Source organism: Petaurus breviceps, unplaced genomic scaffold (assembly GCF_028583685.1).
Source record: "Petaurus breviceps papuanus isolate PSGF00001 unplaced genomic scaffold, PetGlider_PUasm1.0 90564, whole genome shotgun sequence".
NCBI classification, from domain to species: Eukaryota; Metazoa; Chordata; class Mammalia; order Diprotodontia; family Petauridae; genus Petaurus; species Petaurus breviceps.
Window position 1 is genome coordinate 921,013 of NW_027187275.1, and position 24,276 is coordinate 945,288.

Consider the following 24,276-nt stretch of genomic DNA (forward strand, 5'->3'; position numbering starts at 1 on the left):
GGAAGCAAGGGTTTTTAGCAGTATCAGATTCTACTACTTGGTAATAGTTAAAAACAGAATAAGTTAATCAATGAAACTTTATTTGGAGCACAAGACCCAGATGCAAAAGAACATAGCAGAAAATTCAATAGATTCAAAGGTAACAACTACTGAGTAAGACTAACTGACAAAAAGTATGGAACACTGGAAAGCAGCCTGGCAGAAATGATCTCAAACTATGACCACAATAAACTCCTAGTGCCTTTTTGATATGATTGGTGATACCTTGCTTTCCTTGTTTTTAGAACTACCTCTGAGCCTTTATCTAGATAAGGGTTCTTGTTCTTCTGTTTGGATGAGTTTCACTTGGCTCTTAGATCAGAGAGAGAGAGAGGTATGTGTATATGTGTGTATGTTTATATATAAAATATACATGTGTATGTATAAACACTGCAATTTTTCCCCCTTGTTAGCTGTTTCTATTTTAATTCTAATTTCCTTGATTTTGTTTGTTAACAAGCTTTTCAATTTTATGTAATCTAAATCATCCATTTCATTTTCTATGATCCTTTGTTTGGTCAAGGACTCATTTATGCACACTTGTAAAAAGTATCTTTTTTACTCTCGTTTGTTTATACCTAGACCACGTGGAACAGCACATAAGATAGACAGGAGAAGGAAGAAGGTGGAGTGAGGAAGACCAGTTAGTATGATATCACAATAGTCCAGGTAGAAAGTAATGAGAACCCGACCTGTTAGCAATGGAAATAGAAAGGGAGGTGGCAATAATTCCTTCCAGGAAGGATACATTTCTGTTAAAGGCCTAGGGAAATTCAGGCCCAGTTATGTGCCATGTGACGCTGAGGGGAAGAGCCTAATCTGAACAGTGAGAATGGAGAGAGTCATCAAAAACACAATCGGGAACAACAAATTTCACCCATGAATTCCTATACAAACAAACAGGAGGCCTGAACCTCCTATTTAATAGAAATCAATCTCAGATAGAAGGTAGATGCTAGAAGACTGTTTATCCTGTGCCCCCTGGTGGCTAAAAGAGGCCAGCACAGTATCCTCTGTATTACCAAAGGAAAACATAAATTAAACTTTCTGTAATCCTAACATAACAAAATAATAACAACAATAACTTGCCTTTGAATAGTATATTATAATTTACAAAGCATTTTCATAAGTATCTCATTTCAGCCACATAACAACTGTGATACCAGCCGGGTATGTATTATCTTTCTTTCACAGATGATGTGATAATAAAACCAGACTATCTGGCAACTGTTATCTACTTTTAACTATGGTTTCAAGCTTTGTAAACAGATGAGTTGATATTTTCCATTATTCCCATTTTGTGCTTTATTTAATTCTCTGAGAGTCATGATTTCATCATATTCCCTCCACTGATGCAGATCCTGACCCCTCTCTGCCTTTTTATACAGTTTCATGACTTGCTGAAGCCCAAAAAAGTCATCACAGAAGAATCACATAAGTGAAAAAAACTTCATTTCTTTCCATTTCCCAGAGCCAAACAAAATTACAATAAAAAAAGTCTATGCATCCTGAGAAACCTAGAGGAAACAAGGCCACAAAGTTCTTAAAGAAATTCTGAGAGCTATAGCACTGGAGCAGGAGAGTAACAGAAAATGGGCCCATTTCAGAACTTATCAAAGGCCACATGATGTTGAATGACCTACAAAATGAACTTAGAAGAACTTTCTTGATACTTGTTAATAGTATGCTAAAGATTTCAAAAGTCAGTTTAGCTTTTTCCAAACGCAAACAAACTTGAAAGGCAGAGAGAGGTTCAAGTTGAACAGAATCTAGGGTACTGAGTTATATCAGATGTTTCAAAGACTAAATTCTAGTACTTGTTTGGCTAAGTTCTTTTTTAAACTACTCAGTGGTCAGGTGATAAGAATATGGAAAGCTATGGTTTACTAATGACACTTTTATTCTAGTAACCATGGGGACAGTTATTTTATAGGCAGGACAGCCATTTTAATCCATACCCCTCCTTTTCCCTGATGGGAATTCTACTTGCTATGAATTTACACACTTAATCTATAGAGACTGTACTGAAGTATCACTCTGATGGCTCAAACTGGAGGTGATTCTGGGTTATTAAATGTTTTGTTCACAGAGTGAAAGTTCTGGCAGGTCCTATAAGATGGAAAGATTTCAAGCATAAGCCCAGTGAATGTCTATGGTCCAGGACCAACCTAGAGTGACTTAATGCCTGGTACACAGTATTTCATAAGCGCTCTATCTAGTTCTCTGTTTCTGTGTGTGTGTGTGTGTGTGTGTCTCTCTCTCTCTCCCTCTTTCTCTTTTTTTCTCTCTCCCTCTCTTTCTCTTTTTCTCTCTCCCTCTCCTCCTCCTCCAGTCTTTCTGTCTCTGTCTCTCTCTGTCTCTTTCTCTGTCTCTCTCTTTCTCTTTTTCTCTCTCTCCCTCTCCTCCTCCGTCTTTCTGTCTCTCTCTTCTCCTCTCTCTCTTCTCTCTCTCTCTCTTCCTGTCTTTCCTCTGTCTCTCTCTGTCTCTCTGTCTCTCTCTCTGTCTCTCTGTCTCTCTCTCTCTGTCTCTCTGTCTCTGTCTCTCTCTCTCTCTCTGTCTCTCTCTCTCTCTCTCTCTCTCTCTCTCTCTCTCTCTCTCTCTCTCTCTCTCTCTCTCTCTCTCTCTCTCTCTCTCTCCCCTGCATGTGCACACACAGGCACATGCACACACACATGGTTGGCTAGAGGGCAATGAATTTTTCAGCCACTGAAACTCTTGAAAATCATCTAAGTTATAGAGGGGCTATAATCTCTATTAAAGTAATGAAGTTTCAGATCTAGAGATGTCCTAGTATTACAACACTTATACATCCTTGAAAGATATAACAATATATACAACAATATAACAAAATGTAACGACAGGGGCAGCTAGGTGGCATAGTGAATAGAACACCGGCCCTAGAATCCGGAGGATCTGAGTTCAAATATGCCCTCAAAATACTTACTAATTGTATGATCCTGGGCAAGTCACTTAACCCTGATTACCTTCAATAACAACAAAAAAAGAAAAATATAACAATACACAAAATATTAGGAATGTGATCAAAGAAAAAGATGTTTAGTGGCCTTACCAGAAGAAGAAATAATCAGTTTCAGCAACTAGTTAAAATCAGACTTAGGCTTTCAAAAGAGAATTTGTTGTTTTCTACTATAGAAACACTTTTCAGTTAAGGGATTAATTTTAGCAAATCAAAGTATATGTTATATACTACTATTTCATTCTAAACTCAACTGACAATTTAAAAATATTCCTCTAGAATCCTACTGGGTACTTTAGGTTACACTGTTACCAAATTTTTAAAAAATCACCTTGAAAAAATAAAATAATATTATTTCACATTGATTTTTATATATTGTTTGCCATAATGGGTCTTGAAATCTAGTTAAATTTTCTAATAAATTTCACTCATATTGCTTCTGTGATGATGAAACCATGATTTAGCAGAGATATGTATTCTTGCTTTGTCACTGATACTGATTACATTTAGGTAAGAAACCACTTTTAACAGGATCACAGACCTAGAGCTGGCGGGGGAGCTCTGAGGCCATCTAGTCCAACCCCTTTGGTTGACAGATAAAGAAAATGAAACTCAGAAAAGTTAAGAGCTTTGCCCAAGGTCAAGTGGATAGTAACTGGCAAAGGCAGAATTCTGAGCCTAAGCTCTATGAATCCAAAGCCACTTTCCTTTCAAGGCTGCCTCCCTTTGGGGGTGGGGAAGAGAAAAAAAAATCTATTTAAGAGACAACAGGCAGCTCTATATAACTTGAAAATAAGACCAATCATCTAAATTCTTCTCAGTGTTAAAGTTAGTACCTGGAAGCAAAAAAGGCCTGTAGGAAGTAACATCAATCTTTTTAGAGTGCTAGGATATTACTTACTGCACTGCAAAAGTAATTCATGAACTCTTGACTTGTTTGAAACACATCTCTCAAAGTGCCTACTGCTAATTTATGTATTAGGAGGTCTCTCCAACTACTTAGCATTTTTATTTTCAAAAAGTATAAAGACTTGCAGCTATTTGGCACTCACATTTGACCTCTAAGGTCAATATATATTATTATATCTATTTTATAAATGAGAAAAAGAAATAAAGAACTATCTTCGTGAATTTCCCAAACTTACCAATTCAGGGGCACATGGTTAAAGTCACATACAAACAGTGCCCTCCCTGCCTGTGTATCTACTATGCAAACCAGGCAATTCAGATCATGTCAGACCCCAAAGTACTATTCTTTCCCAAAGTAGGATTTTCTTTCCATTCCAAAGAAAAGGTTAAATCTAAAGGTTTTTCATTCTAAATTGTAGTAAATAAAATCAGTTTAAATACAGATCATGAGTCATTTTTCTATTTCACTTTACCTGGGCAGTGATTAAGTGGCTTTGGGAAATGTCAAGTTTCTTCATTTATAAATCAACCATAATAAGAAGAAAGAATTCCCTTTGTGATGCTCACTTCTTGTCAAAGGTAAATGAAACCTTCTTGCTTGTTACATTTATAATGGTCATTTCTAATTAACGAAGTTTAATGCACATTTGGACCATTCTCATTTTTTCCCTTAAATCTTTGGAAACATCTTATGGGTTCTGGTCTACCCCTCCCCCTCCGGCCCACTCCCACCCCTCCTCTCTCTCCCAGACTCAGGGCCAGGAAGACCTAAGTTCAGGTCCAACTTCTGACATATTGGCTGTGTAGCCTTGGGCAAATCACTTAACCCTCAAGGGTCTACAGAGGCCCTTGTCTAAGACTAAATTGCAGAGAAAGTACCAGTTACAGAGTTTACTAGCTCAACGTTTTAATCTTTCTTTTTTGTACTGCCTTCTTTTATGAAAGGAGAGAAGCTATACAATTCTATCAATACATTCCATATTTGGTAAACAGACTTTGCCTCCCAAAAATCACCACAGTGAAGGTTAGATCTTTTCTGCCCAATAAGCTCCTTCCTATAGCAGCTCAGGGCTCACAGGTGCATGTAAAGAATCCACAAGTTGGCTAACTACACTAAAGGGGAATGACTTATAGGAAGCCCTGGAAAAAATGAACAGGGTGGGTCTTAAGTTTATTGATCACTGATATGGAGCTAGAAGGGGATGGAGAGATCATCTAGTCCAACAACTCAATTTTACAGCTGTGGAAACCGAGACCTGGAGAGGTTAGAGCCAAAGAGGTTGTGGCCAAAGTCATAGAGGTAGTGGGTAGCAGGTCTAGGATCTGGGCCCAGCTCCTCTCATTTCAAAGCATACTCCTACTGCCCCATTGAGCCTTTCTTAAGTGATACCACCAATTAAAGCATTTTCCCCAACTTCTTTCGGCAAAGTGTGTTCACGAGATTTCTTCTAAGATTCTATGTTCCACTAGTGTGGAACCTAGCAGATATTTCACATTTCATTTTTACTGTGACCCATCGAATTTTACCTACCAAGTCTGGCTTGAGTCGAAAAGTCAAAGGAAGGGAGTAACACATAGCATACAAGGTTGTAAACACTGAAGAGCTCCAAGACTGCTGGACCTCCCGACTCCTTGGAATGCGATGAGTTGTGTACTAGAAGGAAAGAGAAAACCCAACTCTCGTGTTAGATTGCCACTACAGTGAAATATTACCACTTACTAGCATCAGCACGAATCACTCTTTTGCTTAGTCGTCTTTTCTTGTCTAAACACTTCCAAAACACAAAGCTTATTTTATTATCTTAGTTGGATAAAACACACCTAACTGGGCCATGACTGAAAAGTTTAGGATCACAAAGTTTTTAGAGGTAGAAGGCAACCACCTAATCTTATTCCAATTTTAAAGCACAAAACAGGAGAAGAATCCCTCTTCCACCTTCTTTGAATGCCAATGTTTCAACATATTTGACCTTAACACACTTCGCCGGTCATGGAATCATACGATTTCAGAGTGGTCCATCTAGTCCAGAAAATGTTTAAAAAATAATCCCCTCTAAAACATACTGGTGGCAGAGTAGATAGAGTGCTTGGCCTAGAATCAGGAAGACTCATCTGATGAGAAGCTGGTGTGAACAGGGATCCGAGTCTTGGCTTTGGCAGGCTCCTTCCCTTAGGACTAAATCATGTGAAAAGCAGGGTTACTTTGAGAGGCAAAGTCTGAAAGACAAAGGAAAATGGCTGGAACCCAGCCTGGAGAGTGAGCAAAGGGGCTGTATGAACTTAAACTGAGAAAGTCTTTCTGGGGTCAAAGCAGTGTAAGTGCTGTTTTGAAGCTCCTCTAAGAACTTGATACAAAACTCAGAGTGACCTTGGGAGACAAGCTTCCTTGTTTCTAGGCTCCTCTGGTCCCCTAACTGAGTCATCACCACATTACATACTTCCTTCACTTAGTTATACTGTCCAAAATTCTACACAAAGGCCCATTTGGATTACAGAACAGCATCTTTTAAAATTCAAATGAGGGATTACAAGCTAGTTACATATACCTCCCCATTAATTAGATTAAATTTGTTTCTTCCTAATACCTAGTTGAAATCCATTAGCCTGAGGAAAGGACAGAAGGGGGATAGATGAGTTTGGAACATGGTGTATTACTGGGGCAAGGCAAGACTGGATGGGGCAAGCAGTTAGTTTGACCGCCAAAAGATCAAATGAGGGCAAAGGAGAGGGCATTCAAAAAAGGAAGAAAAGGGAGCAAAAAGGAAGGTGGGAAGGCATCACAAACAAGTTTGTACTATGCCTTAATTTTTGTCAATGAGGTGTTTCACCTTTTCCTTCTTACAGATACCTGAAAGGAAAACTTGACTCCAAAACTAGAGAGGCTTTGGGGAATCCTCAGGCTACTGTGGCTCTCTTTTTCAGAATCCTGAATACAGGTCTGCCCAGTCCATCATCCTAGGGATCCCTATCATGCAATGGAAAGAGCATTGGTTTTAGAAGTCCTGGGTCCAAACACAGCCACTCCATCACTTCTGTGGCTCATCTGGGATCCCATTTCCTTAGCTAGAAAAAGGAGAGGCCTAGACCAAATGATATTTAAGATCCAAATCAATTCTACAATCCTATGATTAATTAAAATATAGTATTTTTAAAAGTGAAACTAAGTAGAGTAAAAAGAAAAAAACCCTAAATGTTTATTTATTCAAGGAATTTGCCTTCCAAGATATACAAATGCATGACCATACCTGACCTTCAATACATTGAACATACATCCTTTTAGCCTTGGGCAGATGTAACATATAGATACAGAAAAGGAGAATGAAGGCACTTACATGGAAAGGATTGGAGGAAGAGGGAAGGTAAGGAGATGATTGCCCTGTCCCAGAGACTGAGTCCTCCTGTCCTTTACCCCATGACTGACAGCACAGGATGAGTGCTCTTTCCATTGCATGATGCAAAAGAATACAAGGGAGAATCATAGGGGCATATTTTGATCTTAACAACTTTCCTTTTGAAAATCATGGAGACAGAGTGATGAGATCAGAGATGTACATGAAATAAAATCAGATTTAATTCACCCAGGGCTCCAGCAGGTAGGAATAACTCAAAAGGAACAGCTGAGAAGCCCTTCACTACGTGTTGTGGCTCCTAATTTAAAAAACAGGGTAATAGTATTAGGTCTTTTCCTGACACTCTCCGTGAATTCCAAGAACCAGAATGAGATTCATCAGGAAGTAGCAAGTAGACAGTTTCCTCCTCCTCCTCCCTGTTCCTCCCCCTCTTTCCCTCCCCTTCTTCCACCTTCCCCCTCCATCCCGCTTCTCCTCCTAGTTAATCCGCTTCCAGACTCCTGAGCAAACCAAATTACAAGGAGTTTACAGGATGTGGACAAAGTCCAATAAATGCCTGGATTTGGTTGTGTTGATGCCTCCCTCCTAAAAAGCTGCGCCCCCCCCCACCCCCCCCCCCCCCCCGTGTGCTCTCTTCTTTGTCTCTGGCATCACCAACAATCAGCAGGCAAGATTCCTCTAGGGAAGGGCTTGTAATCAAGGTTTACCTCCCTATAAAGAAGTGTTCTTTGTCTATTCAGAATAATATGTGTATGTATATTTATATACATGTACATATATACACACACATTCACACCTGTGTACAACATACATATGTTTAGAATTACACGGTTTGTATTACTAGTTATACTCTCATGTCTAACCCCCCAACAGAGCTGCAACTCAGTGAAAACAGAAGTGTCATACTGTAATCTAGCATAGTGACTTGTAACACTCCCACAAGAAACATGTTAATTAGCTGATTAAACATACCTATAGAGGTATGCTAGATGCTATCAGTAGGAAGACTTGAAAGTGGGATTATTAAATATGAGTAAGAACAGTAAAAACTTAAAAGGAAACAGAACATTTTTGTAGAATTTCCTGAAGCTTAATGGAATGCTGAATAAAACACTACTACAGTATGAAATAGGCAGGTGGGTAGTGACAGTGCATAAAGTACCAGACTAGGAATCAGTAAAACTTGTCTTCCTGAGTTCAGATCTAGCCTCAGACATTCACTAGCTGTGTGACCCTAGGCAAGTCACTTCAACATGTTGCCTCAGTTTCCTCATGTGTAAAGTAAGCTGGAGAAGGAAATAGAAAAGCACTCCAGTATTTTTGCCATAGAAATCCCAAATGGGGTCATGAAGAGTCAGCCACGACTGAAAAACTACCGAACAACAACATTGTATGAATGCTAGTAATTTAAAAAGTCTGCTTTAAAATGACTACACTGCTAAGAACCACAGAACTCTCTGGAAATAAATTCACAATGTAAATTAAATAGCACATCCTTGTGATTTATGTGGAAATTATTTTAACCAAGGAATCCTGATGGCATCATCAACCACAAAAGTATAAATCAAGTTGGTCTATGAAATCATTCTTTGATCTTACTAAATCCTGCAACTCACTGCAATTAATTTATTCTCTTTATGAATGCAGTATTATTGTAGAACTCTGGAAACACTAAGGAATCTTTACTTGGTCTGACAACCAAATGAAATAAGATAAACTTTATATAACCAAGAAGTGGTTTGAGTTATCTTTTTCAACTGCTTCTTAAATGATATCATATGTAATACATATTCCAAAATAAACTATGGCAGACTGTCTGACTAAAACTAATTATCTGAATGATTCATTATTCTATCTCATGCATGGCAGGCTATAATAGCTGACTTTTATATGGTGCTTTAAATATATTATCTCATTTGATTCTCACAAGAACCTTCTAAGATAAGTATTACATTATATTATAAAGTCTCATTTACAGATGAGAAAACCAAGTCTCAGAGAAGTTAAGTGTTTTACTAACAAGTCATGATAAAGATTTTGAAAGACAGATGAAGGAGATATGCATTCTAGGCTTGGGAGGTGGCACACACAAATGCATAGAAATGGGAAAGAATGCCAAACGTGGGGAACAGCTGGTAGTTCAGTTTGGCTAGAATATAGGAATGCATGAGGGTAATAGGAAGTGAAACTGAAATATGGAATGGAGCCAGATTGGGGAGGGTCTTAAATGCCAGAATAAGAAGATTACAATTTATGCTATAACCAATAGGGAGACACTGAGGGATTTTTAGCAGAAGAGTAAAACAATCAGACCTGTGCATAAAGAGAATTATTTTGATGGTTACTTGGAGAATGAACTGAGAGGTGCTAGACTGGAAGTCAACAACAAATGAGGCTAGTACAAAGTTTAGGTGAGGACCTAAATCAGGGTGGCAATAGGCTGGTAAAGAGAAAGGGACAGGTTTGAGAGAGGTTGTAAGGATAGGACAGACAGAAGTTGGCAGTTTATTAGATGAGAGATGAGAGAACAAGAAGTCAAAGATTTCAAGCCTGGGTGATTAGGAAGATGACAAAGACGACAATGAATAATTCAATAGAATTAGGGAAGCAGGAAGAAGATTTTGGACACGCTGGGTTGGTGTAAATGCCAAATATCCAGGTAAAATGTAAAACCGGCAACTAAAGACACAGCAATGAAGTTCAGAGGAGATAACAGGTGTGTGTGTGTGTGTGTGTGTGTGCGTGTGTACCTATATTAGAAAAAAGTATGTATGTGTGTAGGCATACACATATACATATACACTCATAAATATATAATATATACATCTCTATCTCTGACACACACATCTCTTTGGAAATCTTCATAGAGTTGAAAGTGAATTCACTGAGTAAGTAAGATCACCAAGGGGAGGACACAGAGAAAGAAAAGATAGCATAAACAGGGTCTCAGGGACAAACCACACTAAGGGGGAAAGCAAGGAGACTCAAGTGCTGTGTGGGAGAGCTAAGTAAGAACAGTGCCATAAAGGCCAAGGTGGCAATGCAGGATCCAGGAAGGGAGGGTGACCAGTGATGCTGCAAAGAAGTCATGGAGGGTAAGTTACCTAGCACAGGACCTTGTACATATGGTATGTCCCTTACATATAGTGTGCCCTTAATAAGTGACTGAATGGTTAATTCCTAACATTGAATGTACCCTGAGAAAAACCTTTGGATTAGTAATGAACAAGCCATTTGGGAAAGAAGTTTTAGTAGATTGGTGGGGTCAGAAGCCAGACTGCCAGGGACTGAGGAGTGATGGCACTTTTAGGCTACATCAAGAGAAAAACAAAGAAAGTATGGTCCTATTATGCTATGGAGTCCTGAGTACAGGTCTGGATGGCACACACTTTAGGAAGGACATTTATAAAATGGAGAACATAGAGGAGGTGGTAATCAGAATGGAGATGGGACCTCACAATACTATCAGAACTAGAACAATGGGTAGAAGTGGCAGACAGATTTTGGCAAGATGCAGTGGAACAACCTTCTTTATACAATTAGAGTCACTCAAAAGTATGACTGGTTGCCCAACAAGGTAATGAGTTCCTTCTCATTGGAGGTCTTTAAGAAAAAACTGGAGGATCATTTGCTGGGTCTCCTAGAGTGGGCATTCTCAAACAGGTGTGAGTTGGGCTAGGTAGCCTCTGAGCTCCCTTTCAACTTTGAGATTTTGTTATTCTGTGAGGAAGTGGTCAGGAAATGGAGGCAGGGAGGGTCCAAGGTTAGCAGTGAAAGGAAAAAGATTTGTAGCTTGAGGAAATGTCAAGGTCAAGGCAAAGTTTGTTTTATTAATTTATTTTAAACTTAAATACACAATAAGAAAAGAAACATATTATAAACTTAAATACAAAATAAAAGAAAAAAAGTATTGCCATGTGCACAGCAGAACATATGAGAAGATTCAAAATACAGAGCAATACATTTTCATTTCAAGAAAGCCTACAGGGGCAGCTAGGTGGCACAGTGAATAGAACACAGGCCCTGGATTCAGGAGGACCTGAGTTCAAATTTGGCCTCAGACACAAGACACAAAAACTAGCCATGTGACCTTGGGCAAGTCACTTAACTCCAATTGCCCTCCAAAAAGCAAAAAAAAAAAGAAAGAAAGAAAGCCTACAGAATGAATACTACACACTATGCTCAGAGCTGTCCATCTTTTCTTTTCTTCCTTATGAGTTCTTTTGTTTTCTGCTGTGCACTTTCTACTTTGTTCTTTTTCCCCCTCCCCCAAGAAGGCTACAATTAAGTGCAGATATATTTCTATTTATACATCCACAAACACACAGATATCTATATATACACACTATATATAATATATACACATATACATACACATGCATATACTTACATACACAGATATATTTAGAGATCTATAATCATACTCATACTTAGACATATGCATTCATATGCATCTCTGGAAGACTGTACTATTACTTATTTGTCCTCTCTTTCTCTGCAGGTGGATAACCTCTTCCTTCATAAGTCTGAGTCTTTCCAAAGTTGTTCTTTTTTAATGTTTTTTTTAAGGATAGGTGAGACTTGAGCATTTATGATGATTCAAAGAGAGGCAAAAATGAAGTCTTTGCCCTTGCTACACAAATAGGGTTTACTAAAGCAAATGAAGGGGAAAGAAAAATCTCAGGGGGTATAATTAAGCTACTTAAGAGAATAGTTCTGGAAAAGCAACTCATATCAAAGAGAATCAAAATTCTGTACCAACCTGTACCAGAGCAAGAACCTTCTATAACAAGTGGCCATTCAGCCTGTGTGTGAAGACCACCAGGAAGAAGGAACCTACCAGCACCGTGACAACCCATCCCACTTTTGGAGAGCTTTAATACTTGGTAAATTTTTTCTTACATGATACCTAAATCTTCCTTCCTTTAATTTCTGCCTATTGCTCCTGGTTCTGTCTTACAGGGCCAAGTACAACAAACCCAATCCTTCCTCCATGTGACGGCCCTTCAGACACCTGAGTACAGTCATCATGTCCCTAATGAATCTTCTCTCCTCCAGACTAAATGCCCCCAGTTCTTTTAACCAATCCTCATATAACATGAACCTGAGGCCCTTTACCATCCTGGCTGCCCTCTCTTGAATGCTTTTTAACTTATCAATGGCCTTCCTAAAAAGTTAAACCTAGAACCAAACAGAGTACTTCAGATATAGTCTGACTAGGGTAGAGTTCTATGAGTCCAAGAGATATATTTGCAAATCATTATGTTCAATGAGACAGGCATCCATAAGACCCCACTGACCAATACCTCATTTCAGTAGTTAAACAATAATACTGCATCTACAAAATCATTTTAATCCAGACTTTTCATTATTGTCTTCTATCCAAAATAGCCTAGGTTAATGAGTTTATATGTCAAATAATTCTTCCTACAGTTAAATTCCATTATTAAAACAAAGAGAAAGAAACTTTTACAAAGGCAGAGACTAAATATATTACATGTGTACATTATGCTAACTCTCATAATAAAACTGCTGAAGAATTTCTTAAAATCATGAGCTGCAACCCAGTTTACAAGCAGAAAAGGGCTTATTTTTCAGTGTTTCTTGTAATTTAAAATTTGTTTTAAAGTAATATATCCCAGTAGTGCTAAGTTCAAAAATAAAAGGCTACAATGTTAAAACAGACAAATTAAGTTTTTGTACATGGTATGCTAAGTTAGCACCCCACCTTGTGGGAAAAAATAGGTATTGTTAAATAAAGTTCACTTACTGAGTCCGTCATTTTGAATCACTATTTTGTGGTTTAAAAAAATTCTGAGGTACTGAGAAAAAATAACAAATATTCAGAAACTACACAATATAGAAATTGGCAGTAATTTACATACAAAAGAGGGATGTGAAAAAAATCTGTTAAAGTGATAGAAAATAAAAATACATGTTGCTAAACTGGAAGCAAATTGTTCTTTTGACCATAAAGTAGATTTTTCCAGGGGCATCAACAATTCACTTCTTTAGCCTACAAACATCTCACTACAATAAGTACAGTATTTTTTTGGCCCGCTAAGTTGTATATTCATTTCTGAATATTCCTCAACTGCCCAGAATTCCTAGAGAAGAGCCAACTGTGAGGTGAACCCTTTTATAGGCACTCCCCAACTCAAAAACAATTATGATCCAAAATTCCTTTGTAGTAGGTTTAAAACTGAATAAATTTGACTGTCAGAAATAAATACCAATATAACACTCTCCATGATCCCCTGACCCTTTTGCCTGAGAAGACTCACATGATCTGTCCTTGCTCCGTCATCTCCCTCCCCAGCTCAGATCCCATCTCAACACTGCTCTATGTTTGCACTTAACTTTTCCTTTCTCCCTCTGGTCTCAGCATGAAGTGGCCCTCCCTTCTTGCCAAAACTGATCTTTTCACTTGTTCCCCTGATCCCATCTCCTCAGGGACCTTTTTTCCTTCTCATCTCTAGTCTCTTCCTTTTTAAAAATTGACACTTTCATTTCTGTTAGTAGACATACTCAGGTCTCCCCATTCTTTAAAAAAAAAAAAGAAATATATATATATATATATATATACATATATATATGTATATGTATAGCTTGGTCCTGTTTCCCCTTCAAACCATTAATTATTTTCCTCTAGGGCAAACTGGTTAAATTTTCTGAGAGAAAAGTTTTGATTTCCCTTTTGCTCCTACCATAGCTTATCTTGTATCTTTTTTATTTGTATACATGCCCCATTAGAATCTGATAAGTGTTTAAGGGCAGGGAACTAGGTCATCTTCATGTGACTAATGCAGAGGACACCAGCACAGTATCCTAAGTACCCTTTCCTTTCCTCCTTCACAGAGTGTTTTTGTTGAGTCATTTCAGTCATGTTTGTCTGACTCTTTGTGACCCCATTTGGGATTTTCTTGGCAGAGATACTGGAGTGGTTTGCTGTTTCCTTCTCCAGCTCATTTTACAGATGAGGAAACTAAGTTAGAGTTAAGTGACTTGCCCAAGATCACACAGCTAATACATGTCTGAGGCCAGATTTGAACTTAGGAACACTCATCTTCCTGATTCCAAGCTCACTGTTTTTATCCACTGCACCACTCAGCTGCCCCTCATATAAAGCAGATTCTTTTTTTTTTTTGTAGGGCAATTGGGGTTGGGTAACTTGCCCAAGGTTACACGGCTAGTTATTTTGTGTGGGTGTTAAGTGTCTGAGGCCAGAACCGAACTGGGGTCTTGCTGACTCCAGGGCTGGCGCTTTACTCACTGTGCCACCTAGCTGCCCCTATAAAGTAGATTCTTAATAAATGTCTGTTGAATTAAATTCACTGCTTAAATTCTAAATGGGGTAGTCTAAATGCATTAACTCCACTTTGGGGTAGCTCTAATGTTTGGAAGCTTTTCCTGACATCAAATCTAAGTCTGTTTCCGCAACTCCTATGTACTGTTCCTGGTTCTACCCTCTAGAGAAACAACAAATGTATTTCCTCTTCCACATGACAACCTTTCAAACCTTAGCCATCTTGTCTATCCTCCTCCTTTTCTCCAGGCTAAACCCTTTCATCTCCTCAGCTCTTCCTAATTTTCTCATATCTACCTTCCACATGCACTCCAGAACTCTCACCTGTCCCCTAAAAGAGCAAACAACAATTTTCTGATTGGCTAAACTCTGCTATCTACTTATCAAAGGATACTTATGTCATGGTGGCTCAGCTCTGCACAAAAACCAATTTCTTCATCAAAATGAATGCACATAGGTTAAAGTGGTTTTGTTATAACAGAACTGGGGGGAGTGGGGGATATACCTTTATGAGGAAAGGGGGCAAGGAGAAATATGCCTTTACATTAGTCAATGCAATCCAGATATCTAGATAGTAGATATCAGTTTTGCTTAAGAGGAAAGCTAACATTTTCTGGACCCTCTACTTATATTTTTTTTGAGAAATAACTACATATTATTATTCTACTATTGACTACCAAATCTGTGCTGAGCCTTGCACGTGACCTCCTTGGTGTTGAATCACCAAACAGCACTGAGTGGTAGAAAGAGCACTGGTCAAGAGACACTGGGTCAAATCCCAGAATATATGATCTCAGAGAGGTCACCTAGCCTCTCAGATGATGTTACACCTTATTAGGCAGACTTGTCTTGCTTAGCATTCCTCAAGAGGGGGGGTAGGAGGAAAAAAAAGAGGGAAAGTTTGTGGCTTGTGCAGCCTCAAGGGATTAACATAAAGCTAGTGGCCAAGACTTTGTCATCTTTCGTTGTACTTCTGATCAGCGTCTTTTAAAACTAAAGGAATAGAGAAGACTGCCAAACAAGCCTGAGACAACCCATAGGGGTGATAAGCTTGCTGTATAGAGATTCCAGGTGGGGGCTGCTCTGTCTCTGGTTACAGGGGCAGCAGACCATGCCTTCCTTAGTCATCTGGGGATACCCAAGCTGCCAGAGAGACCACAGTCACTTGGATGTTGGAAGTTCCTGACACAGACAGATCAGGTGGGAAACAATTGCTATCTGTGCTGGGGAAGAAGGAATAGTTGGGGGTGAATGAATCTGGGACAGTAAGTATCCTAGGAAAAGACCGAGAAATCTCCTGACTCTGAATACTCCGATGGCCTGTTTACAATCACCAGAAACTTGCAGGAATGTTGGAAAAATAAAGCCTCCTTCATCCCCACTGACTTTGGGAGTGTGCATTTTGGGGGGGGGGGGGGGGGGGGGGGGGGCTGGGGTTCACCTGAAGTTGGGAAGAAGAAAGTTAATGGAAAGTGGAGACATGAGCTACTTTAAAAAGATTTTTTAAATATGTTTTTATGTCTGAGCATACTATCTTTGGATATTCAAATTTGCATGAAGTTTTGGACCAAAAATGATTATTTTATTGAGTTTTTAAAATTTCTTTTAAAAATGCATTTCTTTTAGGCATTGTTGAAGCTGAGTCAGTCAGCTGGTCAGTAAACATTTATGAAATGCTTACTATGTGCCAGGCACTGTGCTAAGTGCTGGAGATACAAAGAAAGGTAAAAGATAGCTCCTGCCCTTGAGGAGTTTACAACGTAGTATGGGAAACAACTGTGTACAGACAGACCATATGCAGAATAAACTGGAAATAATCAAGAGAATTAAGGGGGATGGGCAATGCTCAAGTGCCAAAATATTACAGAATGCCTATAATGAAGACGTATACTAGAAATCACTTATGTATTCAGTGGAATTAATTACCTAGGATTATTTCCAAAATACGGAGTCTGAGCTCAGAATTTCAGATCATGAGAATCAGCAGTATATCGTAGGAAAAGAACTGGCTCTGGCAAGTCTGATGCTGCTATTAATGATATGCCTTGTTACACTTCACACACTATGACACATCTGTGTCAATGCACTCCTCCATGATGGGAAATTGTATCACGTGAAAGTCCCTCTGCTGTGTGGTTCTAGGATGAGACTAACTGGTTTTATTACTAAAGAACGATGAGATCTGCTGAACTTTACAAATTCAGTGTCTGTTGAACTGAACTGAACTAAGGCCGGGCAAATCTATCACTCTCAGAAATATGAAGTTCTATTCTCCCCAGTTTGTTCTATAGAGTATGACATGAAGGAGAAACCTGGATTCACCTTTGCAATTTCAGGACACGTCTAGAACCCATTGCCAAATCCTGTTTTATCCTGTTCCATGACAGTGCTAATCTCTACAGTGAAGAATTCTTCTCAAATATCTTTTTAGTCCAGATTTGTGAAATACTGTTCAATAACTTATTTTGAAAACCAGATGTAGCAAAGAGAAAACTGGGCAGGTACTGGCAGAGCGGAAGCTGGGTTTATGCATGTGAGAGGTCTGGGCTGGCAGCTCCAGCTAGGAGTGCCATCTGGTGGCTTATGCCAAGATAACACTCTGAAGAGCAGCACTGTGGTCAGGTGCCAGGGCACTGCTGCCCCCCACCAGTTCTACAAAAAGGCAGAAGCTTCTACACAGGGGAAAGTAACCAGAACCAGTTCCCCTTACATATAAAAGAAGGATAATGACTGTTGTAAAGCCCAGCAAAAGTGAACTATTGTTATGTCGTCCCAGGAGGTGAAAAGGCCAATGATCTGATGCACAAAGAAAGGGGTCAGCAGACAATTCATCTTGGTTGACTCCAGGGACTCCCCCTCTCTCTAACCAGCTTTTTGTTGGCCTTTTGGATATAACTGTTTGGCCCACAGTTCCAGACTTGTGACTCACCTCCTTAAGCTTTTTTACGCAACCAATTTCTTTTCAAAATCAACACTTAAAGACCTAAATTGCTCAAATTTCTGCTAAGACTGCCATATTTAGCACCTTTAGTGCATCAATGATAATGATCTATAGTGTTCTTTCTGTGTTCAATCTTTCTCTAGTTTAGGTATCAGATTACTTTTGTCTCATAAAAGGATTCTGGTAAGGTGCTTTCCTTCTCAATTTTTGAGAATAAATTGGGAATTACAGGTGCTAACTGTTCTTTAAAAGTTTGATAGAATTCTCCAGTGAATCCATCAGATCTAAGAGTTTGGTTGTTTCTTTACAGCTAATTCAATTTCCTTCTCTGAAACTGGGTGATTTAAGAACTCTATCTACCATAGGGGAGGACAGAGGAGAGGGAGGGGGAGAAAATTTGGAACTCAAAAGCTTGTGGAACTGAATGTTGTAACCTAAAAGTAAATAAATAAATAAATGAAATTAAAAAAAACATAAGACTGGGAAAAAAAGAACTCTATCTGGTCTTCTGTTGGTTTATTATATTTTTGAAGGTATTCTCCTATTTCTTTTGTTTTCAGTTTTGTTATCATATAACTGTCACATAACTATCATACAATATATCCTAATTACTCTTTTCATTCCTTCTGGTTTTTGCTATGATTTCACCTTGCTCATTTTCTATTTTATCAATTTAATTTTCTGCTCACTTCTTTTTAATCACATTACCCAAGATTTTATTGATTTTATTAGTCTTCAAAAACAGCTTTTAGTTTTATCATTTCTATGGGTTTTTTTTTTGTTCTAAATACATCTATATTTCTCTAACTTTTAATATCTCCTTTTTTGTGCTTGTTTTAAGTCTGGGTGGTTCTCTTCTAATATTTCCTTCATTATGGTGCTAAGGCTTTTTGTTTGTAGGGTTTTTTTGGGTTTGTTTTTGGCTTTTTTGGACAGGGAAGGCAGGACAATTGGGGTTAAGAGGGCCCAAGGTCACACAGCTAGTAAGTGTTAAGTGTCTGAGGCCAGATTTGAACTCAGGTCCTCCTGACTCCAATTCCGGTGCTCTATTCACTGTGCAACCTAGCCACCCCCTTAGGTTTTTTTTTTTTTTGTCCCATCATGTTCTTCCTGGCGACCCATAATCCCTAGGTTGTCTCTACACATCTTATCTTTGAGATTCATGTTTTGCTTGCATCGTGAATATATTTTCTTTTAATGTTTTTATTTTTTGCTTCTCTTCTTCTAGATTATCCTTCACCTCTATGTATTTGCATTCCCAATCTATTATTCTCTCTTTTGTTTCTTTGGTGAGGCTTGCCATCACAGACTCAAGTTTTTCTAGTCTGCTTATAATTTTTGCTGTGCAAGACAAAAATTCTGCTATTATAGTTTTTATTTCTCCTTTAAATCACTCAGAAACAGCATGTCGTGGTTTCATGTTCTCAAATTCCACAGGATCCTCTGTTTCATCAAGTTAGATCATTTTCCTTCATTTTGTAGATTGTAGTTTCTTTGGGGGCTGGATCTTAGAATGTCTCAGCCTTCTCCCACAATGGGCAGTTCATGGTTCACCAGCCTAGATTTCTGCCCTAACTGACTTTTGGGAGGTGAGAAATAGCCCCAGCAAGGTGCTGGGCTCTTTTCCTCAGGCTTAGAGTGCTACACAACTCCCCACATATACAACGTTCTGTCATGGTGACCTGATTCCATGCCCTCTGTTCCTTAGTCTTCTGGCCCAGCACAAGCAGCTCAGAGCCTGCTTTCTCTGGCACCGACAGTTCAGAGCTTTGCTGCGCTAGTGCTTCCAGGACGCAGCCTCCAGCAGTCTTTTGCTCCTGAAGTGCTGTAACAAAGCTGCTGGTCAAGGTTGAAGCAAACCTCTACAGCCTGGAGCCAGAATATCTATAACACTAGAAAGAGGGAGGAAAGATCAGGAGGATGAATTCTTTTTTTTAATTTTTTTTATATTTAAGCAATCGGGGTTAAGTAACTTGCTCAAGGTTACATGGCCAGTTATTTCTGGGTGTGGTGCTAAGTGTCTGACCCCGGGATTCGATCTCCAGGTCATCCCAACACTGGAGCCTGTGCTCTTACTCGCGGAGTCACCTGGCTGCCCCTAGGAGGATGAATTCTGCTATAAGCCTGTGTTGTGTCCTTGGTTCTGCGAGTGTGGTTTATAGCCAGTAGTGTTAGAGGTGGAGGAGGGGTGCTTAGTGAGCTCAGGATCAGTGTCAGTTCCTAGGTTTGGGTGTTTTGTTTCGTTTTTAACCTTGTTTTGGATTCTGCATGCCCTAGACCATGGAAACAGCTGAAGTTGTATCTCTAGTGCAAAATTTCTCTTTTGGAGAGGTTTGAGCTTGTAGGGAATCAGAAAAAATGTATAGTCTGTGTTATGAGTTTAGGTCTGACAGTGTTGAGGCCCACATGATGGTATCCCATTAAGGGAGGCTGTAAGCTTATAGTGCATATTCATACAATAATATATATATTTTAAGTTTAGTTTAGCCATGTTCCCTAAATAATATTTTGTCTACCAATAACTTATCTTTCTCCTTGATAACAAACTCCCTAAATATTATTTTGCCCTGACTTCTGATATGCAAATTGGTCAGCTCCAGGGGGGCCACCTAAAATCATAGTACAAGACTCTCGCTCTCAGAAGGGCATCTTGGAATAACCCCTCCTTGCTGAATGGACCCATGTCTCTGTGCTCTCAAATGTACTGCTGTCCTCACATAAGTTATATTGTATGTCAGTGTATATGCCTGAGTTGTAATATGTTGGGTCCCTTTTTCTGTCTCTCTTTCCCCCTCTTTCCACTGTTTGCAATAAATCTTTGAACTGAACTAAGTCTCATTGTCTTACACTTTATTCTCAGCATCTGAACTCATTAAGGGGTTGTTTACCCCCAACATATCTGGCTGGTCTACAGGCCTTCCCTTAGACATAAAGCAAGTCCCTGGACAAGGACTTAACTTAGTGACAGCTGCACCGACACAGGGGGAGTAAGGCAGTGTGAGCCCAGGTGTAGAAAGCAAGGGTCAATAGGGGAACCCTCCATCCTCCCAGGATGGACTCTCTTATGCCAGAGATGTCACAAAGCAGTCTACAGTCTTGTCGCTCGTGTCCATGGCTGGATTTCATGAGCATTGTGAACTTGGATGAGAAATAATGTACATCCTTATTTTTACTAACTCAACTGAAATTTAGTACTTCCTTCGGTTATTTAAAAACATTCTAATTAGAGTCCCACAGGTTTCACAAGGTTGTTAATGGGGTTCAGGGCATGAAATAAAAGTGAAGAGCCCCGGGCTCTAAAAGCAGCTTGACAAAGCCCTGCTGGTCCCACGGCTGCCTGCTTCTGGTTCAATGGAGTCAAGCTGGTTGAAGCAGTCCTTTGGCACTGATTTACTCTTCTACTTTCTTCCTGGTCTCCAGTATCAAAAAAACAACAGTTAAAGGTTATAGGGGAAGCAGAATTTATGGCTCCTGCTCTCATTGGCCTTTTAAGGTAGAAAGGGAAGATAAGGCCACTGGAAAACCACCTGAGGCCACTCTAGGCTCCAGTCTCTTCCTGCTCTAATCCATCATACACTGTCACATTAATCTTCCTAAAACATAGTTCTGTCCACATCACCCCTCTGGTGAGAAACTGTCTGCTCTTCTCCACCGACTGCAGCATAAAGTCTAAACTCTTTAGCCTGATATTCAAAGCTGCCCACAATCTCCCCCTACCAACCTCTCCGTATTTAATTCCTACTACTCCAAAACTGGTCTACTCAGTTTTCTATATACTCCATGGGCATTCCTGCCTGCAGGAGGTTTCTTCCTTTGACTACTGGCCATTCTCTATAGATCCTACACTCTTCTGCCTTTATACTTTTGTGCCTGATAATCTTTAGACCTAGGATGACATTTGCTCTACTCCTCACCCCACACACATCAGTCCTATCATGTGCCTGTCAAATTCCTATTGTATCCTTTAAAGCTCAAGTAAAATATTTTCCAGGAATCTTCCCATGATCCCTGCTTCAACAATGATTCATTCCTTCCTTGGACATCACAGCACTTTATTTACCTTTCTCTCAGACGTTTGTCAGGGGAATGTTGTTCAGTATAAAACCAATTTCCAGAAGGCAAGAGAATGCTACTTAAACAGTTACATGTATACATTTATTGAAGGATCATTTACCAGTCTAGGAAATGTGATTCGGGAACCTGGTAATGAAAAAGGGCCAATTACTATTGCCCTGTGCTATTTTTAAATAACCTTTTGCTTTATGTAATAAAATCACAAGGATATGTGTTCTGAAATGTTAGGATGCACAGGGTATTTTTTATTCAGCAAATATATTTTAAATTTTTTGTACAAATTTCCTGTGTGATCTATCTAAACGACAGACATGGCAAAGACAGAAGGAAAGAGTATAGCAATGAATACAAAGAGGTAAAGAATGAATTCATCAACAAATATCTGTTAAACACTATAATGTGCCAGGCATTGTGCTGAGTGCTAGCGATAAAAAGTATTAAGAATGGAATAACCTTTACTTGCTAGAAGTTTACATTCTAATGGGGGAGATAATGAGTGCATATATAATATAGACAATCAGTCAGTCAGTCAATTAAGTGTCAGGCATGAAGCTTAAAGTACTGAGGAGACTAAGAAAGGTAAAAGACAGTCTCTGCCCTCAAGAAGCTCACAATCTAATGAAGGACACAATGTGCAAATAATTATGTATAAATAAGATATCTCTATCTATCTATCTATCTATCTATCTGAGATAAACAGGCAATAATTAAGAGGAAGGCATTAATGGGAAAGGTATCTTGAAAAGGTCAGATTTTAGTTGAGACTTGAAGGAAGCCAGGGAAGCCAAGAGGCAGTGATGAGGGAAAGAGCATTCCCACCATGGAGGACAGCCAGTGGAAATACCCTTGGTCTGGATATGGAGTGTCTTGTTCAAGGAATAACGAGGAGGCCAGTATCACCAGACTGAAAAGTATATTTTGAGGTGTATGGTGTAAGAAGACTAGAAAGGTAAGGAGGGGCAGGTTATGAAGGGCTTTGAACACCAAACAGAGAATTTGATATTTGATTCTGGAAGTGATAGGGAGCCACTGAAGTTTAATGAATGGAAGGATGGTCAGTCCTTTAGGGAGATCACTTTGGCAGCTGAGTGGACGATGGATCAGAATGACAAGAGATCCAAGGCACGCAGACCCACCAGCAGGCTAATAAAACAATGTGAGGCCATGAGTGCCTGCACCTGAGAGGTGGCAGTGTCAGAGGAGGGAAGGGAGTGTATTTGAGGGAAGTTACAAAGGTAAAATTGACAGGCCTTGACATCAGATAGGATATGGGAAGGTAAAAAGAGTGAGGAGTCATCAAGGATTATATTTAGGTTGAGAATATGGGGGAATGGGATGATGGTGGTGCCCTTCACATTAACAGGGAAGTTTGGAAATAATGGGAAATTTGATGGAGAGGGGAAATATAATAATTGAAGAAAAAGATTTCAGTTTGGGAAATATTAAATTTTAAATGTGTAGAGGATGTCTAACAGGCAGTTGGAGATGTAAGACAGGTGGTCAGGAGAGAGGTTAGGGTTGCATAAGCAGATTTGGGAATCATCAGCTTAGAAATGATAATTGAATCCATGAGAACTGAAATCAGATGAAATGTATACAGGAAGAAAAGAAGATGGCCCAGGATAGAGCTTGGGAGATAGTCCACACTAAAGTGGGCATGACCTCGATGAAGATCCATCAAAGAAAACTTTGAAGGAGTCAGATAGACAGGAAAATAACCAGGAGGCAGCAATGGCACAAAAACTTAAGAGAAAAGGGAGAATCAAGAAGAAGAGGGTGATCAACAGTTAAAAGTTACAGAAAGAAGAATGAGGACTGAGGCAAAAACCAATATTGTCTCCATTATTTATTTATTTTGAAAAATTAACTTTATCATTTATTTATTTTATTTTATTTTAGCTTTTTGGAGGGCAACTGGGGTTAAGTGTGCCCAAGGTCACACGACTATTTTTTTTTGTGTGTGTATGTTAAGTGTCTGAGGCTGGATTTAAACTCAGGTCCTCCTGACTCCAGGGCCAGTGCTCTATTCACTGCGCCACCTAGCCGCCCCCTATCATTTATTTATAATTGCCAAATATTGCATCTGGCAATTAAGAGATCATCAGTAACTATAAAGCATACAAGAAGATTGGAAAGGAGGTCATTAGCAGTTGTAAGAATCAGGAAAGCTTTCATGCAAGAGACAATGCTTGTGTTGCACCTTAAAGGAAGAGGGAGACTATGTGACAAGGGTAAAAAGGGAGGGAATTTTAAGCATGTGAGGCCAGTGCAAAGTCATTGAGTTGGGGTGTCCTTTGTGGGAAACAGAGAGAAAGCCAGTTTGGTGGGACTGCAGAGTGGTAAGGGTTATTGTTTAAATCAACACATTATTGTTGTAAACTTATTTCTTTGCATCCTTTGCAGGTATGGACTTTCCTCCTGAGTCTTGTCCAGAAAGTGATCACAACCTTTAATGAACAGAGATTTCATTTCATGCTTCATTTTCTTTCCTATAATGCAGTTTGATATAGCAGTTGCATTGGAAGATGCCTCTATGCTCCTTAGTGGAAAATTTTATTTTGGCTACTATTTACTTTAGAACTAATCCCAGTGGAAATTGTTTTGGTTTTCTCTAAAGGGAATTTAAAATTATTTTCTCTACATGTATAATTTTACAATAAACACATTCTATTTTTGTGGT

The 24,276-nt window shown here is 39.1% G+C and overlaps 2 protein-coding genes across 6 annotated transcripts in view; one reads left to right on the forward strand and one right to left on the reverse strand.

Annotated features, from left to right (window-relative positions):
• RWDD3 (RWD domain containing 3) overlaps positions 1 to 24,276 on the forward strand; it is an 835,110-nt gene that overhangs the window by 153,864 nt on the left and 656,970 nt on the right. The gene's annotated exons all lie outside the window — the stretch shown is intronic.
• The window catches only part of ALG14 (ALG14 UDP-N-acetylglucosaminyltransferase subunit), a 92,777-nt gene that overhangs the window by 53,879 nt on the left and 14,622 nt on the right, over positions 1 to 24,276 (reverse strand). Inside the window, exon 3 of one of the 2 annotated variants that reach the window (XM_069063380.1) lies at positions 5,457 to 5,579. The exons of the other annotated variant lie outside the window; for it this stretch is intronic. Within the exon in view, the coding sequence (XP_068919481.1) occupies positions 5,457 to 5,579 (123 nt within the window). The remainder of the gene's footprint in view (positions 1 to 5,456; positions 5,580 to 24,276) is intronic. 2 annotated transcript variants of the gene reach the window in all.